The sequence below is a fragment of the Anabrus simplex genome, chromosome 3 (assembly GCF_040414725.1).
Source record: "Anabrus simplex isolate iqAnaSimp1 chromosome 3, ASM4041472v1, whole genome shotgun sequence".
NCBI classification, from domain to species: domain Eukaryota; kingdom Metazoa; phylum Arthropoda; class Insecta; order Orthoptera; family Tettigoniidae; genus Anabrus; species Anabrus simplex.
In genome coordinates, this window is record NC_090267.1 from 186,909,453 (window position 1) to 186,927,867 (window position 18,415).

Below are 18,415 nucleotides of genomic sequence, written 5' to 3' on the forward strand. Positions count from 1 at the left end.
CCCCAAATAGATCGTAGACCTACACGTTAAGCAACTGCTAGATCTTCCGTCAGTTAAAACAGAATCAGCTAAGGATTTAAGAGTGTTGCTAAATCAACTGCTGAGCAACCCGAGTGCTATTGAAGTAATGGAAATAGATGTGCCTCTGCATGAAATTTTGTTATCTCGCTTAGTGCTAGATCGAATCAGCCTCGGTCTAAGAAAACAGTGGGAAGTTAAATCCTCAGATAAGAAGTTCCCTCGCTTGAAGGAGTTAGTAGCTTTCTTGGAGAATAGTTGTCAAACTCTGGAGCTAATCAACCCCGAAAAACACCAAAGCGACAAGCAACAGGTCGTATCCAAACATGGTGATGATAAGAGCAGTAAGAAGTCCTTTGTCACAACAGCAACTCATTGTGAGTTTTGTAAGGCTTCTCACACGCTAACAAAATGCCCTAAGTTTCGTGAAGCCAGCGTTGGAAATAGAATAGATTTCACCAAGAAGTGTAAACTTTGCTTTAACTGTCTGGGTGCTAATCATACTTTAAAGGAAATTGTTGAATCTGCAATAATAGACATCATACTCTGTTGCACAAGGAGCAGAGTACATCCTACAATGCTTCTACTACATCAGAAACCAACCAGACTTAGCAGCAAACCTACTGTGCTGTGAAGAGCAACTATACTCATGTAGAAGTTCTATTGTCAACAGCTCTCGTAGTGGTCACAGACAAACGTGGGAATGAACATCAGTGCCGAGCTCTACTTGATAGTGCATCTCAAATGCATTTCATGTCCAGGCGTTTGGCAGATCGCTTAGGGATTGAGTTGAGTCTGCACTCAATGCCTATAAGGGGAATTAGTGATACTAAGGCAACTGAATCATCACATATTTGTCAAATCCAAGTTACATGTAGGGTCACAGACTACACTACCCCTATTGTTTGTGCTGTACTTCCTCGCATAACTGGTCAGCTCCCTACAGTACAGCTTGACACGTCTGACTGGCAGCTACCACAGGACATTCCCTTGGCGGATCCTCAATTTAGTACACCAGGTGAAGTTGATTTACTACTGGGGGCTTCTGTGTTTTTTGACATACTGCGTCGTGGTCAACTCACGAGAGAAAATCATCCTGTACTACAGGACACTGAATTTGGTTGGATCTTATTAGGCAAGATACCACCACACTCTCTAAAGTCTACCAGCAAAAAAGTAATGTCTTGTCTTGTGCGCGGCAATGAACTGCACGTACAGGTCGAACAATTTTGGCAACAAGAGGAAGTAAAGATGTCTCCCCCGCGTTCTAAGGAAGAAAGTCAGTGCGAAGAACACTTTGTGAACAATAGTATTAGGGACAGCACCGGAAGATATGTTGTAAGACTGCCTATTAAACCACACCGTGAGGAACTTGGGGATTCATTTAAATACGCCACTCGTTGCCTCAGTCAAATTGAACAGCTGTTACATCGCCAACCAGACTTGAAGAAGGACTATGTTGAGTTTCTTGACAGAATATGCTGATCTTCATCACATGGAACTTGTGACAACGCAAACCACTAAGCCAACATATTACCTGCCACATCATGCTGTAATTAAGCAGTCCAGCACTACCACTAAGGTCAGAGTCGTCTTCAACGCCTCTGCTAAAACTACTAGTAACTACTCACTGAACGATATCTTGATGGTTGGACCTACGGTGCAAGAAGACTTGTATTCTATCATCTTGAAATTTAGAACACATAAGTATGCCTTCACTGCAGATGTTACAAAATTGTACAGGCAAATTCTAGTTCATCCTGGTGACCAAGATCTGCAATGCATTGTATGGCGTTCATCTCCGAATGAACCTATCCAGATTTATCGACTTTCCACCGTAACTTATGGTACCTCAGCAGCGCCTTTTTTAGCCACGAGATGCCTAGTACAACTTGCCAACGATGGTGCACTGCAATACCCAAGAGCGTCGGAGACATTACGAAGAGACTTCTATGTTGATGATGTTCTGAGTGGAGCAGATACCATTGGAGATGCACTCAGTCTGCAACAAGAGCTGATCGAACTAGTCAGTAGCGCAGGCTTTCCTCTTCGTAAATGGTGTGCTAACCATCCCACACTTTTAGAGCACATACCTCTTGAGCACCAAGAATCACAACTGCCCTGGAGTCTGGATGACAAGGAAGAGGGTACCATTAAGGCCTTGGGACTACTGTGGCATCCTCTAAAGGACATCTTCCAGTTTGTAGCTACCAGTCACACCCAGAAGACCACAACCTGGACAAAACGTAGTGTGTTATCCTGCATTTCATCCATTTTTGATCCTTTGGGCCTCTTAGGTCCAGTAATAATAAAATGTAAAATTTTCTTGCAACACTTATGGCAGACGAAAGTGGACTGGGATCAGAGTTTGCCTCCTGAGCTATTAACTACTTGGGAACAGTTTCATGCATATTTGCCATCACTCAACGACATTCGCATCCCTCGAAGAGTGACGGGAGACGGAAAGATTAAACAATATGAGTTACACGGATTCTCTGATGCTTCAGAAAGGGCCTTTGGAACATCTGTTTACCTACCGAGTATAGATGTCAAGGATAATGTAACAGTAGTGCTGTTAAGCTCCAAATCCAGAGTAGCACCACTGAAACAGATTTCCCTCCCTAGACTTGAACTATGCGGTGCATTACTCCTTGTAAAATTAATGGATAAGTTTAAAACTGCACTTAACCTCAAAATTGAACAAAACTACTATTGGACTGATTCTACCATAGTACTAGCTTGGCTTGCAGGAGAGCCCGCATCTTGGAAAACGTTTGTTGGTAACCGAGTGTCTGAGATACAACTACTTTCATCTGTAGAACAATGGAACCATGTGACGTCACAGGACAATCCAGCTGACATCATTTCGAGAGGGATTGAACCACATCTTCTTCAAGACAATCTGTTATGGTGGGCGGGACCATCCTGGCTCTACCAGCTACCGTCAACCTGGCCTGTCAGCGACATGAAGAAAACTTCCGAATTCACTGATGTACCAGAGCAACGGAAACCAGCTGTTTGCTTACTTGTTGTCAGTCATTTCCTTGAAGACTTAGTCCAACACTTTTCTTCTTGGTCACGGCTGGTGAGAGTCATGGCCTTCATACTGAGATACATGAACAACCTCAGGCTTGCTGCTTCAAGGAGACAGGTGGGAAGTCTGACTGTAGTAGAACTTCAATAGGCATCGCACAGGATCATTCGTACTGCCCAAGAATGAGAATATGGTAAGGAGCTTCAAGATCTGCGACTTGGCAGACCGATCGCAAAGGACAGCAAGTTGAAGTCTCTTCATCCCTTTGTAGATGCAAACCAGATGCTTAGGGTGGGCAGCAGATTGGAACAATCTCAAGCTCCGTACAGCCAGAAACATCCCATCATCCTACCACCTAATCATCATGTGACCAGGTTGTTAGTAATGTGTGAGCACATGCGACTTCTGCATGCTGGACCCCAACTTTTGCTTGCAACCATTAGACAACGATATTGGATACCTAATGGTAAGTCTGTCATTAGGCACGTAACACACAAGTTTCTCCCTTGCTACAAGTTGAGGGCAAGTACATCAACTCAACTCATGGGCCAGCTCCCACACCACAGGGTAGAACCCAACAGACCATTTTTGAACTGCGGAGTTGACTATGGGGGTCCACTTTACATTAAGCAAGGGACCCGTAAGAGCAAAACAAAGCTAAAATGTTATATTGCTCTATTCATCTGCATGGCTACCAAGGCGATCCATCTTGAACTTGTCTCTGACCTGTCTACTGATGCGTTCCTAGCTGCTCTGCGTAGATTTATATCGCGTCGGGGTATCTGCCAGAATATCTACAGCGACAATGGAAGTACCTTCGTGGGAGCAAGAAACGAGCTACGGGAGCTTCACACCCTTTTCAGATCTCAAGTACATCAGAGGAAGGTGGATGACTTCGCATCTCAATGTGGAATCCAGTGGCATTTTATTCCACTGCATGCCCCTCATTCTGGTGGGCTGTGGGAGGCTGGCATAAAGTCTACTAAGTCCCATTTGAAGAAGGTTGCAGGAAATCTTGTACTGACTTTTGAAGAAATGTCCACGTTGTTAGTCCAGATTGAGGCATGCCTGAATTCGAGACCAATAACCAAATTGTCTGATAATCCTGATGACTATTCTTTCCTGACTCCCGGTCACTTCCTGATTGGAGAACCTCTCACAACCATTGCAGAGCCAGATTTACTTACAGTTTCACGTTCTCGTCTGTCCAGGTGGCAACTACTTCAGCGTTGCAGACAGTACTTCTGGAAGCGGTGGTCAAGGGACTATCTATGTCAACTCCAGCAGCGGACTAAGTGGTCAGCAGGAAGGGTCAACCTTCAACCCGGAACTCTGGTTCTTCTCAAGGAAGACAACTTGCTACTTCTCATGTGGCAGACAGGGATCGTGGTAGATACGCACGCAGATGCTGACGGCTTGGTGCGAGTTGCCACTATTCGCACTCCCAAGGGGACCTTCAAACACCCAGTTGCAAAACTTTGTGTCTTCCCAGAAGAGGTTGAAACTGTATATAGTGAAAAAGTGTAATTAGTGAAAAAGTGTAATCTCTTATGTGCTAAAACTTTGGTTTTTTCATTTGACTTTTTCAGTGTGAGTGCTAATTTTTATTGTTCTTAATAATATTTAAAATTGTAATTTATATATATAAATTAGGTGGGCGGTATGTTGAATGCCATGTGTTTTTTTTCGTCAGAGGTCAGCACAATCAGACTGCTACAGCCCCAGTGGAAGGGGGACAGAGTCACGCGCCTCACGGGCGTCAGTGAGTTCCGAGACTTGGACGAGGGTGGTTAACGGTATTGTGTTTGTGCGCTACAACATGGACCACGGCGTCCTAATGTATATTTTGTACAGTGTAAATAGTTTTGTGAATAAATGAAGTATGTAATGTACATTATGTTGGCCTTCCCTTTGCACTTAATGAAGTACATTTCGTGGACTGTGGGAAGAGCTAGGCCTCGTTCAACATGAGTAAGCAACTCTAAAACGAGACCGAACACAGTTCTTGTTTCCTCACTGAGATTATTGAGTACTTCCATGAAATGCTATCTCTATCATTACAATTGCTGTGTCTCAGATGTCATGGATACTCCGTTTGCATTGCTGACTGGTTTCTCTCCCAGAAAAGTTCCTCCTAGGAAGCTTTCTTGTAATGGCATATACTTTTTTGCTGTTACTGACTCTTGCTGCTTCTTCTGCTTGTGTTGCCAGTTGGTCTGTAAATATTTGTTTATCTCTCTACACTTTCTTCTTAACCTTGTTAGCCTCCTTGTATTTGGCTTTTGCTGCTGCTTTCTGATTTCTTGCTCTGCTGGAATTGAACAGTGCCTTGCACTCTCTTCGCTTTTGAATTGATTCCAAGTGTCATCCGATATCCAGTTTCCTCCCTGGTTCTCTGTAGCCCATTATCTCTTCATATGTGTCAAAAAAAAGTTCCTTTACTGTGTTCTGTTTGACCAGAAAAGGTTTTAACAATTACAGTCCTTGTTGTGCCAATCAAATTTCTTTTAAAACGAGCTGTCGTTCGATTAAAAATTTCGATCAGTTATCTGAATGCCTTTAATCGATTAATCAGCCAATTAATTGAATTTTAATCTGGTTCACACAGTATAAGTTTGAGAAAAACAGCTGGCATAATATATTTTTATAATTCATTATGCTATAAAGAATACATTACAATTGTATTAGAGGTATGCCAGTAATAAAAAAGTCATTTAAGTTAATATTTTTAATATACTTCAATATTGATGATTTAATGGTACAAAATTTTGAAACTGTAAAGTTGACAGACTTATAGTCACACCTCTTTGTTCCAAGGCTTCAGACATGTCAGTACATTGATATGTTCAGAACTAAGTGCCGTCCTTCTCTTAGTAACAATATTTCCAGCATCACTGAAAACACGCGCGCGCACGCACGCACGCACGCACACACACACACACACACAACTGAAGTAGCTGGAATGCAAAGCAATTTTTTTGCTATGCATGCAAGATTTGTAAGCTGGACTGAATATACAGGGTGTTTCAAAGAGAATATATGTATTTCAAACACATATATTTATTAAACTGTAAGACATACAGTACAACTATGAAACTTGGCACACATATTATTTACGAATCTCTCAAGTTCTGATTACAGATGTTCAATATGTCCTCCAACAACGACACGAACAATATTACACATATACTCAAATTCTTCCCATTCTTGGGTAAGCATGTCCTTCGTCACTGATGTTATGGCAGTACGGATCCGGTTCTTCAACTCTTCTAGGTTCTGTGGTAGTGGTGGAATATTAATGTTGTCCTTAAAAAAACCCACAGGAGGAAATCACAGGGCATCAAATCGGATGACCATGGAGCCCAGCTGAGAAGTGCTAAGTTGCCAGCTCCTTGACGACCAATTCAGCGGTTCAGTAGAGTTTCATTCAGATATTGACGCACTTGGCAACTCCAGTCTTGTTGAAAAAAGTTGTCCTTGCGCAGCTTCGGAAACAACCAGTTTTGTAACATAGCAAGATACTGCTGACCATTAACCTTGTTTCCATCAAAGAAGAATGGACTGTAAACAGATGAGTGGGATATCGCACAAAACACATTGACTTTGGGTGAATCTCATACATGTTCACTGTATGCATTTGGGTTCTGTAGGCCCCAAATTTGAACATTGCGTTTGTTTACCTGCGCACTAACATGGAAAATCGCTTCATCACCAAACATAATGTGTTTCGCGAAAGTGATATTGTCAATAGCATTATGAATCTCGTTACAAAATTCCACACGTTTGCGTTTGTCATCAGGACGCAGAGCCTGTGACAGCTGTAACTTGAATGGCTGCATAACCAACTACGTCCCAAAATACATAAAATTGTTGTTGTAGACAGTTCTAACTCCCGACTGGCACGACAAGTTGATTTTGTAGGACTACGTTGGAAAGGGGTTTGAATTCTTGCAACATTTCTTTCTGAAACTTGAGGGTGGCCAGCACTCTTTCCTTTACATACACATCCTGTGTTTACCAACTGTCAGTACCCTGTGAGAATGTTCCATCCATTCGGAGGATCAATTTGGTACCTCAAACTGAAACTTCTTTGCACTGTAAGCATGGAATCACACTTTGCAAACTCGAGAATTCAAAATTACTTCTGCTGCGGAGTAGCCATTTTTCATCAAAGTGAAACATGTGACAGTAACCAAGGAAAACAGAAGACAACTGACATCTATCAGCAATGAATATAAACTAGACAATGTATTCATTCCTCCAATAACCGAGCTCTGGTGGAGCAATCAATACTTTGACAAAATAATACTTAATACCAATATAAATGGTCCGTTATTGGACATTATAAATTTTCCAGCTAACTCATTCCTGGTTGTCCGCGTTTCGCCCCCATGTGCTAGGCTGGGCTCATCAGTTGGTACCTAGCACACCTACCAAGATGCATGGTTAGTGCAAACCGTGGAGGCCACTGCGTAGGCTAATTGTGGCTACCGGCAGTGCCAATGCACTATGAGAGACTTTGTCTCATTACCAAAATCTGATGCCTGCTTGGCCATCAGATGATATAGATGTTGATTCCCATAGGGAATCTGAAATATTTGTTCCGAATGAGTAAATTTATAATACCAATATAAATGGTCTGTTATTGGACATTATAAATTTTCCAGCTAACTCATTCCTGGTTGCCAGCGTTTTGCCCCCGTGTGCTAGGCTGGGCTCATCAGTTGGTACCTAGCACACCTGTTGGTATTGGTATTATAAATTTACTCATTAGGAACAAATATATCAGATTCTGTATGGGAATCAACATCTATATCATCTGATGGCCAAGCATGTATCAATTTTTGGTAATGAGACAGTCTCTCATAGTGCATTGGCACTGCCGGTGGCTACAATTAGCCTACGCAGTGGCCTCCACGGTATGCACTAGGCATGCTTCTTGAAGGTGTGCTAGGTACCAACTGATGAGCCCAGTCTAGCACATGGGGGAGAAACGCTGGCAACCAGGAATGAGTTAGCTGGAAAATTTATAATGTCCAATAACGGACCATTTATATTGGTTTTATAAATTTACTCATTCGGAACAAATATTTCAGATTCCCTATGGGAATCAACATCGATATCATCAAAATAATACTTTGTAATATGTATATTCTTTTTGAAACACCCTGTATTTTCTATGATTGCGAAAGGTCTGTGAGGTCATTTTTTGTTCCACCAATAACTTGTAAATATCAATCTCCATCACAAGTGATGCCGAACTTGAAACCGAAATGACATGACCAGAATTCTGTTCATCTTTGTCGGTTTCCAAATGCAGTTTCCTCTACTTGCTGAATGGTTTTACTGGAACTTATACTCCATCCATGTTTCTCTCCTGAATTCTTTTCTACATGGAATTCTAGTCCCCCCCTTTTTTTTTTCCTTTTCTTTTTGGCAGTGCATCTAAGATATTATGATCAAGAGCAGTAGCTTCCTGTATTCAGATTACAGTAATCATTTATCCTAGCCATTAAATCTTCTATAAGAGTCCTTTTAAAATTTTAAGTTTGTTACTGCAGGCAGTACAACACTACCACCAAGGTGGTCTGATATTTCTAAACATGGCTTAAGGAACACACTAATTTTTTCTATCATCTCCCATTCAGTTGTTGTTAGAGATCTGATGTTAGAAGAGTGGGTCGATAGGACATTTACATATAATATTCCCTTTAGCTTTCATAAGCCTCTCGAACATGAAATACAGTATGTGCTATTCTATCGAATAACTAAGTTATGTCCTGTTTTAATTTACATGCATCAAGATCTTGTTCTTCTTTTTATCAAGCTGATTTTGTAGATAAGGCCTGTGTTTAAAATGTGCCGCTATTTTCCTGTCCTTTGAAAGTCATGTTTCGAAAACAGCATATTTGATCGCTTTATTTACACTCAATTGTAGATTGTGCGCTGTACACCAAGAATTGTCATACTTCATTTTTCCAAATCATAGAACGATATTTCTTGCATTGTCAGAGCAAACAGCGACAACTTTATCTTGCAGCCCCCATTGACGAACTGCATCTTCAAAATTGAACTTCAAATTTTAATGTGCATTATCATCGGTTGAGTTTTTGTTGTTGTTGTTGTTATTATTATTATTATTATTATTATTATTATTATTATTATTATTATTATTATTATTATTATTATTATTATTACTACTACTTCATTTTTATCCCACAGACATTTAGACCTGCTCGTTTAGATGATGGAAACTTCTGCTGTCCTGCATGTGACAAACCGTTCTCCAGTAAGTCAGCCATCATTCGCCACTACAGAAGTCATTCAGGTTTGTTCATTCTGGGAGTTTGTACATGAAAATTAATGTGTATAGGCAGATATATTGGATCTCATTATTTCTTAGCATGCTTTAAATTGCATAACCGAGCTCGATAGCTGCAGTCAAAGTGTGGCTAGTATCCAATATTCGGGAGATAGTGGTTTCAAACCCCACTGTTGGCAGTCCTGAATATGGTTTTCCTTGGTTTCCCATTTTCACATCAGGCAGTCTATAAAATTAAAAACAATACATTCCCAATAATACGTACGTACATATGTACGTACTTGTTCGAATAACCTGTAATTAACATGGTATCAAAATAATACATCATTTATACAATCACCAGAATGAATCATTAAAATTTTCAAAGTAAGTTTCACAATTTAGTCACTGGAAGAAAGATGGGTTATCGAGTTCTCTCCATAGTGTTGTTGTCTTCACTATCGGAGTTGCTCATGTTTATGATACATTCAGTCGCCTCCTCTACCAACCGTTCCATGTCCCATTTTCTCTTTTCTTCCATCTTGATAATGTGTTTTACACAAATATCCGAACATTTAAGAGTCACTAGTTTAATTTCTTCCAGCAAAAGTTTTCTTTCTGTAGGAGTAAAAGTTTTGTTGTAGTGAACCACATGGCCCTTTAATTGGATCAACACACTATCAATGGGATTCAAAGAACAGTAGTTCAGGATTAATATTAAAACTTGTCTTCCTGATTGCAAGACAATATCATCTACCCTATATGTGCCATTTCACTGTTTGCAGTGAAGTTGTCTTGAGCAAAAATGGTCGCTATGCCGCGAGGACGTCGGAAATAACACGTCAACATATTCATAAATGTTTAAAAAAAAGTTATGCTTTCACCAGGTACAAGAAGGGAATGAAATATAGAAGGGGGTGAGAAAGAAAGACGACAGAATATTGTTAAAATTTATTATTGAAAAGAATATTCGATTCGCTAAGGACATACAGGCAGAACGCTACCGCAAATCAATCCAAGAAGAAGGCTGAACGTGAAAAAAGAAGTTTAAATTTAAAGATAAATAATAAAAGAAGTCGACAAGAACTCTGTGAGACATCGGCGGTAAAGAATTCAGACAGCTTCGAAGAATAAAACTGCACACTTGGATTGGCAGATTACGTAATTACTACATCACGAGATACTGACAAGGCGATGTACCCAACGAGAGAGTGCAATCATCTTAAGGAGTTAGAGAAGAGTAATAACTTGTGAAGCAAGGCATAGGAAATTATATAATGTTCCATTTGAAGCATAAGTAGCTATATTGACAACCTACAAAAGCATAATAGGATATCATTATAAGAAGCAGTAGTCGCAGAATATTACTAGATCATAGCATGCCTTGTATCCATAAGATGACGAAAATGACCATGTCAATGTGTATTTCTGTTTAAACTGCGCAAGAAACCAACTACGTCATGTGCTAGAAAGGCTGAGGCAGAGGCTACCTGGATTATGGGGACATGGGCCGACAAATCAAGCCCATGATGACCAAAGAAGACCAGAGACCTTCCCAGATGTTTCCAAGAGGCTGATACGATGCTGTGAACGCAAACACAGCATGTCCTAGCCAGCTGGACATGTCAACGATTGGATATTTTATGTATTTTGGGAGAGTAATAGTAATCATTTGAGAGAACTGTGTCTAGTAGCAGTATTTGTTGCTACAGAAGCAGGAGGAAAAGATAAGTCATTTAAGTTCATTGTACGTAAGTAATTCAAATAATATTTGGTTTGGAAAGTGCCATTTTATATTTTCTCGAAAAATACATGTAAAGTGCTATCTTAACCTTTTGGATGCCGACCCATAATAGGTCATCATATGCATAGAATGCTGAGCATGTTTCAATGGATTTTGCATCACTGTATAAATTTTTTTATTTACGTCGAATTTTAAAAGATATGGAGGTAAATTTGGTATGTGAGTTTGATATACTCCAAGGAACATAAACATCTGACTTGCATTTCAATAAACAAAATTTTGTGGAATAATGTGCACAAAAATATTACTAATTTTATTAAAAAATAGGGAAAAACATAATTTAAAATTAATTAGCACATTTTACACTTAATCCAAAGTGACTAAATGATGATATTTAATATTAACTCTTATCTGGGATCATATATACCAATTTATATTGTTAAAGTAGGCCTACTTTCCAATTTATAAACTAATTTCCAAAAACAGTGAACATGTGGAGAGAAAGACACTAACAGTGAAACCTGTCAACGATTGGATATTTTATGTATTTTGGGAGAGTAATAGTTATCATTTGAGAGAACTGTGTCTAGTAGCAGTATTTGTTACTACAGAACAGTTCAGAAGATCAGAACAACATACAAAATCAACTAATAGTGTCAGGAATTAAAGTGTAAAGAACCATTTGAAATATTCTATGGGTGAAGCATCAGGTTGAGGTAGGCCTACATGTTTTGGCCCTGTGATTTGATAAAAATGGTGGGATGGACAACATTACTTTCCGGGAATATGCATTCAGTCCAAGAATCATCTAATTCACTGTCATTTCCTTTAGCACTATCACTGTTGTTTTCATTAGCACTGTCACTATAACTCTTTGACATTACACGAAATGTTGTAAGCCCATTAGCCAATGACACGGCTCCATCATTCTCTGGTGTGCTATCTGAAGACCCCAAAAACATCATAATCATCACTTTCGCTAAAATTAGAGTCGCTTACATTTTCAAAGGAACCCAAAAGTTCCTCAATTTCTTCTCCCGAATCAGGCCCACGTGATGACATGCCTTGTTATGATAAATGTACTATTTACAACTTTACTACGACCTAAATAAATTGCTAAGTAAATATAACTACAGTAGAAATAATAATTAACTGGATATATTATGATAAATAACTCTAAATGGAAAATTCTAAATTCCCATGGAGGAAATAAGATATTTTTCACCAATAGAGCATGTCAAAAATGTCAAAAACATATCAGATGTAAGGCTTTTCAGGAGTTTGCTCTATTAACCAGCGTTTCGTCTTAGGTCTGACACTAGACTCATCAGAGTGGGATGTGTCAGACCCTACCCACTGACGCTGGGGTGTATGCAGGTGAACTTATCAGAAGCCCTTATAAGAGGCACAGTCTGATAACTGCATACCGGAGATTAATCTCCACAATGGAATTATTGCCCGCCTAGCTATTCCGAATGGAAAATTCTAAGTTCCCAAGGAGGAAATTTTTTTCACCAATAGAGCATGTCAAAAATGTCAAAAATAATTCCATTGTGGATATTAATCTCCGGTATGCAGTTATCAGACTGTGCCTCTTATAAGGGCTTCTGATAAGTTCACCTGCATACACCCAGCGTCAGTGGGTAGGGTCCGACACATCCCACTCTGATGAGTCTAGTGTCAGACCTAAGATGAAACGCTGGTTAATAGAGCAAACGCCTGAAAAGCCTTACATCTGATGTGTTTTTGACATTTTTGACATGCTCTATTGGTGAAAAATATCTAATTTCCTCCATGGGAATTTAGAATTTTCCATTTGGAATTGCTAGGCGGGCAATAATTCTATTGTGGAGATTAATCTCCAGTATGCAGTTATCAGACTGTGCCTCTTATAAGGGCTTCTGATAAGTTCACCTGCATACACCCCAGCGTCAGTGGGTAGGGTCTGACACATCCCACTCTGGTGAGTCTAGTGTCAGACCTCAGACAAAACACTGGTTAACCTGAATCCGCCCAGCGTGCCATATATGGCACGGCAAACTACACAGTCTTCTTGGACTCTTATTATTGTAACCGCGCCCACTGTATCCAACGCTAAAGGTTACAATTTTATTCTCAAAAAATTCAATCTTGGGCGGATCCAGGTTAATAGAGCAAACGCCTGAAAAGCCTTACATCTGATATGTTTTTGACAAATAACTCTAATGCATTAATTAGAATGTAAAATCATTTAAAACAAAACATAACCCGCGGACATAAACAAACAAGGAGGCTGCCATATTGGATCATAGATGTCAAGCGCTCACAGATCATACACTTGCAATCGAGGAGTAAACTAGCAAAAATGAAGCTATGTCCGAGCCATCTAATGACATAAGAAGGAAATACAAACATTCTACCTTCTTTCTACTTGATTTGTGGCGCAATCTAGCGCCTTACTGCATAACCACACGACATGAGAGGGTGCCAATCAAATTGGCATCCTGGCATTTTTCGTACAGATTGTAAGTGCCAGTGCATCGGCATCTTGGCACTGTAAGAGTTAAGTTATCCAAAGAAGTGATGTTACGCGAAAAGTCAACCAAGTTAACAATATTAGAGGTTATTAGGTAGTCATCTGACCAGAATGACAAGTTTATTATATTAGGAAGTGTTTAACCAGTGATAATCTAACCTTGCGTTCGTAATGTTGTCAGTGTTGAATGAAAAGAGGTTAACTTAGCTTAAATGCATATATGATACAATATTGTGGTTAATATTAGGTTTACATTAGGGCATATACTGCTAAGTTGAAATAAGATCGTATATAGGTTATAGCAACATCTTAGGAAGACATATGAAGATAATTGATGGAGTTTGAAGAAAATTGAGAACAGAATGGAATAATTAGATGGATGGTTAGTGATGAGAGAGTAACATGCGTCAAGTTGAGATGAATTAATATGCTTAGTCTAATATGGAGTGAGACATAAGATGTGTAATATGAAATGGATGATTTATATGTGAAGAATGGTCGAGTATTATGAAGAGTAATGATGTTGATGATTATTGTTTCGTCAAGAGTGAAGAGAGATATAATTTGAGCGACGATATTAGGGCAATTGACGCAATTTCGAAGCAGAGGATAGTTATATTTGGTTCTCTAATGTATGTTAATTCTTCAGCAGGCCACGTAAAGAACCAATTATGATCTATATAACGTGCCTATGTTAATTAATACCTATAGATCATAAAAAATAAATCCACATAGGGAGGATAACACAAATGTAGCCTGTATTAGTACGAATTTCTAACCACAAATATTTTCATTCAAATAAGAAAAGTGAGGAAGTTTATTTAGTTACATTGAATGATATCACTGGTAATATTATCTGTAATTGAAGGTTGACGGTGACCGATAGAGTCTTCTTACAAGCTAGACTACTTACTATCCAGAGGAATTTCATTGAATAGTTGTCAGATGTGTATGATAGCATGATGACAGATCACATATAATTAATGTGTTGGCACTTAAATTAATGTTTGAAATTAATATTTATTTTTAATGAACAACTTGAGTAAATAACAGTAATGTCATTTCGATTATTTTTATTTTGAATGGAGTGATGACTTAATGAATTATCTTTTCTTCCACATAAAGTGAATAACAACGAAGAGAACTTTGAAATAATTGAGAAAATATTTTCTTTTAACAAACGTTATTGCTAATGATGGAATATGGACAGCTACTGGCAAATGAAACTCACTTACCGTGAATTGATTAGGTGATATATGTGTAAATCAAGTGAAAATTTTAAGAAATCAGATTGTGTAGGCCTAATGATAATGAAAGAGGGGCACGTGATTTTCATGTTGTTTAAAATTGGTTCAACCATAAATAATTTGCGTCAGAGACATTTTCTAGCTCCCAATTGAAACTTGTAAATATTGTGAACATGTTTCTTTTTCAATTTATTTGGAAGCCTCTATTTGAAAAATATTTGAAAATGATTGATGAAATACGAAGTTAGTCGATTATTATTTTTCAACTTGATATCCGCTTAGTTAATTTACTTTTCAATATTTTCTTTTATTATTTATTTACATATTTTACGCCCACATTGGAGCACTTAAATCAATACATTTGAGTTAATTTCTTCTCCCAGAACTTTCTCATCCTCTCCGATCTGGAAGCCCTTTGTGTGTCCGATATAGTATATTGTTCCTGTTCAACTGTTTTTAGTTTGAGACTTATGTTTTTGTTCTTCAAAATCCTCTTCTCTTTTCTGTCTTTGATTTGTTGCCGAGTTATACCCAATTCTTCCAAATCATCCTGAACTTCTTTGAACCAATTATTATTGATTTTATTTTTCAAAAAATAATCAAATAGTTGTTTCAATATTTAATAAAATAATATTAGAAGAACTTATTTACTCTTTCAGTGACTCTTTAGGATAAGTATCTAGTCTTAAGTGAATGTTGGTTAAGAATTATATGAAGATATTGCAGAAACGAACCGGATTGCAAACTGGAGACGTCCGTTGTATAGGTTATGTTTATCCGACAGTATACCCCGATGGTCCGCTCTCGATACCGAACCCTTGACCCGAAATTTGAACCCAATTGGAAAGTGATGTCATATTGATCTAGTCTGGATCTTATGCGACTTGACCCGGACGCGGGGATGGTGCATATATGAATCCTTAATATGGCACATTGTCCATAACAATGATCACATTGGCTTCAAGAAACATTCACAAACAATTTTTTGAGTAGATTTCCATTCATTTTCTTGGAATAGTCTTTCATGGAGTTGCCTACTTCTGCAAAACCTTTCCCGTTGATAATATGAATGATTATTAAAGATATCCCCTTCCCCGAAGGAATCTTTAACCTGCTGTATAATCCCTTCAAGAATCTCTCCTTACTGGATTGGGTAGTTATACCACACCATACTTTCACACAGGTATGTCCCGAATTTGCCCACATCTCATCCAAATAATAAATCTGTCTTCCTTTCTTCTGAAACTCTCTAGTTTGATGCAAATAGTGCCTTTGCCATAAATCTATCTCATCCTCTTCAACAGGCCTAAGCAATGGTTGACAATTACGCGATACTTACTTGACATTTAAAAGTTTTTGAAAGCCTGTGAAGCATTGCACATAAGTTTTATTCACTGTTTACAGACTATCTCGATGGTTGGCATTTTGTTTTGGAGGATAAACTTTTCACTGAATTATGTTCTTTGCCAAAGAATTATGCTTGTCCTATAACTTAACTTTTTGCACTTTTTCTTGTGTGAATCAACTGTTCGTTACGTCTTAAGTTCCTTTCTAGCACAATAAATACTAGCCTTAGAAATGCCAGTACTTGTTGCCAATAACCTCGTCACATTTTTGAGAGTATTACAAAAATTTGCATCACTGACCTTCTTAAAAACATAAAGAACACATAGTTTTTCTCCTCTTCTCATTCTTTTCCCTTATTATGGAAAGGGCCAGGCTGATCCAATCCATGTTCATTTCACTCCGCAGGGAACTTGTTACAACATAAATGAAACACTGTGTCATAGTCAGCTACATTTATTCAACAACAACATACAAATCAAAGAAGAAAGAGAGAACACATACACAGAACTCGCTGCAAAGAAGAAAGAGAAAACATCTACACAGAATTATCTTCATCGGTTCTCCACATCCTCTACACTCTGATCGATCTCCAGTGCAACATATAATTGAAGAGGTTGGCTGATAATAGTCCCGTCTGCCTTCCGGAGGATGAGTGTCCGCACCTTCCCATCTCTGCCTGGTCTGATCTAGGTGATTAATGCCCTCTGCCACATGTGCCTTGGTCGTACATCTTTTTGCAGTAAAAGTGTGTCTCCCACCCAGCACTCTATTGATCGTTTCTTAGGATGCTGGACCTCATGATAGATTCTTAATTCTAGAAATTCTCTTCATCTCCTTAGGAAATAGTTTTGTATCTTCTGCCTGTGTTCGACTTATTTTCTCATGTTTATCTCAATGCTGGGCTCCAGACTGTCAGGCGTTCACCATTTAAAACATAACTTGGCGTTAGTATGTCAGAGTTATCTTGTATGATGGGTCTTTAGTTAATCTTTGCCTTCACTTCTACTAGCAGTGTCGTGAAGATCTCATGGCCACTCAGGGACTTCTCCAGCACCTTCCTAAGGCGTCTCTTTGTTGTTCCAGTCGTACCTTCCCACCACCCTTCTCACCAAGCAGCCTGTGGTGGAATAAACTTCCAGGTGATGTTATTATGCAAAAGGGGGTGGTTTGTTAAGGGGTGACACAGAATTTAGCTCTGATAGCTCCTTGTTAGCTGCCTGAAAAGTCCTTGCATTGTCAGAATACATTGTTTGGTGAAATCCTTGTCTGCCAGAGAATCGTCTAAAGGCGATGATAAATTTCTCTGTGCTCATGTCTGTTACAAGCTTGAAGTGTAGAGCTCTTGTGGTTGCGCAGGTAAACAGCACCATGTATGATTTCTGCAACTAACTCCCCACCTTCATGTACAGTGGGCCTGCGAAATCCACACCATAACGGCGAATGGTTGAGTGATTTGCACATGATCCAGTGACAAGGGAATCTCAGTTTCATTCTTTGCCATCTTGCACGGCAGATGTGTGTGGAGGATTTTCTTGATAGCTTACCGAGCATTTAGAATCCAAAATTTTATGCACAGTTCGGATAGGATAATTCTCACTCTTAAGTGGTGTAGCTTGATGTGCGGCTGTCATAGAAGTAACTTCATAAAAGGATGTTTGCCGTCAAGAATAAGTGGGTACTTCTGTTGGAACATCAGCTCTGCAAAGTGAAGGCGCTCCCCTAGCAGTATAAGATCATGTTGTAGGAAGGGGTTGTAGCATGCAATCTTTGATTTCATGGAAAGGTCAGTTTTCTTCTTGAAAGCATCGAATTCTGCAGGGAAGCTATCCTTCTGAGCTACACCGACCCAACGCAGACGTGCTGCTTCCAGTTCATCAGCCATTAGACCAGCGTTGAATTTTCACCATATCTCACATTATTTATGAAGTGCAAATCCATGCCATTTATATTCAGGATGTATTTTTCAGTATGAACTGAACATTGCTTCATCAATCGGAGGTTCCTAAATGTTGACTGTCAAAACCTGCTGGGGTGTCCGTCAAGCTTCTGGAAGTAAGACACTGGAGGCAGTATTGTGAAGCCAGATGTCTGGATGATCACAAAGGCAAGCAGGTTAATGCCAACACAGTACAGCAGACTTAAGTTCTGTAGTGAGCAGCCCATGTGTTAAGAGGTCTGCTGGCTTCTTACCAGGGCATTGTAGCCATTG

General features: G+C 39.1%; 1 protein-coding gene across 6 annotated transcripts in view; it reads left to right on the forward strand.

Annotated features, from left to right (window-relative positions):
• The window catches only part of LOC136866135 (gastrula zinc finger protein XlCGF58.1), a 154,901-nt gene that overhangs the window by 21,129 nt on the left and 115,357 nt on the right, over positions 1-18,415 (forward strand). For 5 of the 6 annotated variants that reach the window (XM_067142834.2, XM_067142837.2, XM_067142836.2 and 2 more), the window contains one exon: positions 9,275-9,380. In XM_067142834.2, the coding sequence (XP_066998935.2) occupies positions 9,275-9,380 (106 nt within the window). The remainder of the gene's footprint in view (positions 1-9,274; positions 9,381-18,415) is intronic. The other variant, XM_067142835.2, reaches the window with a different exon arrangement.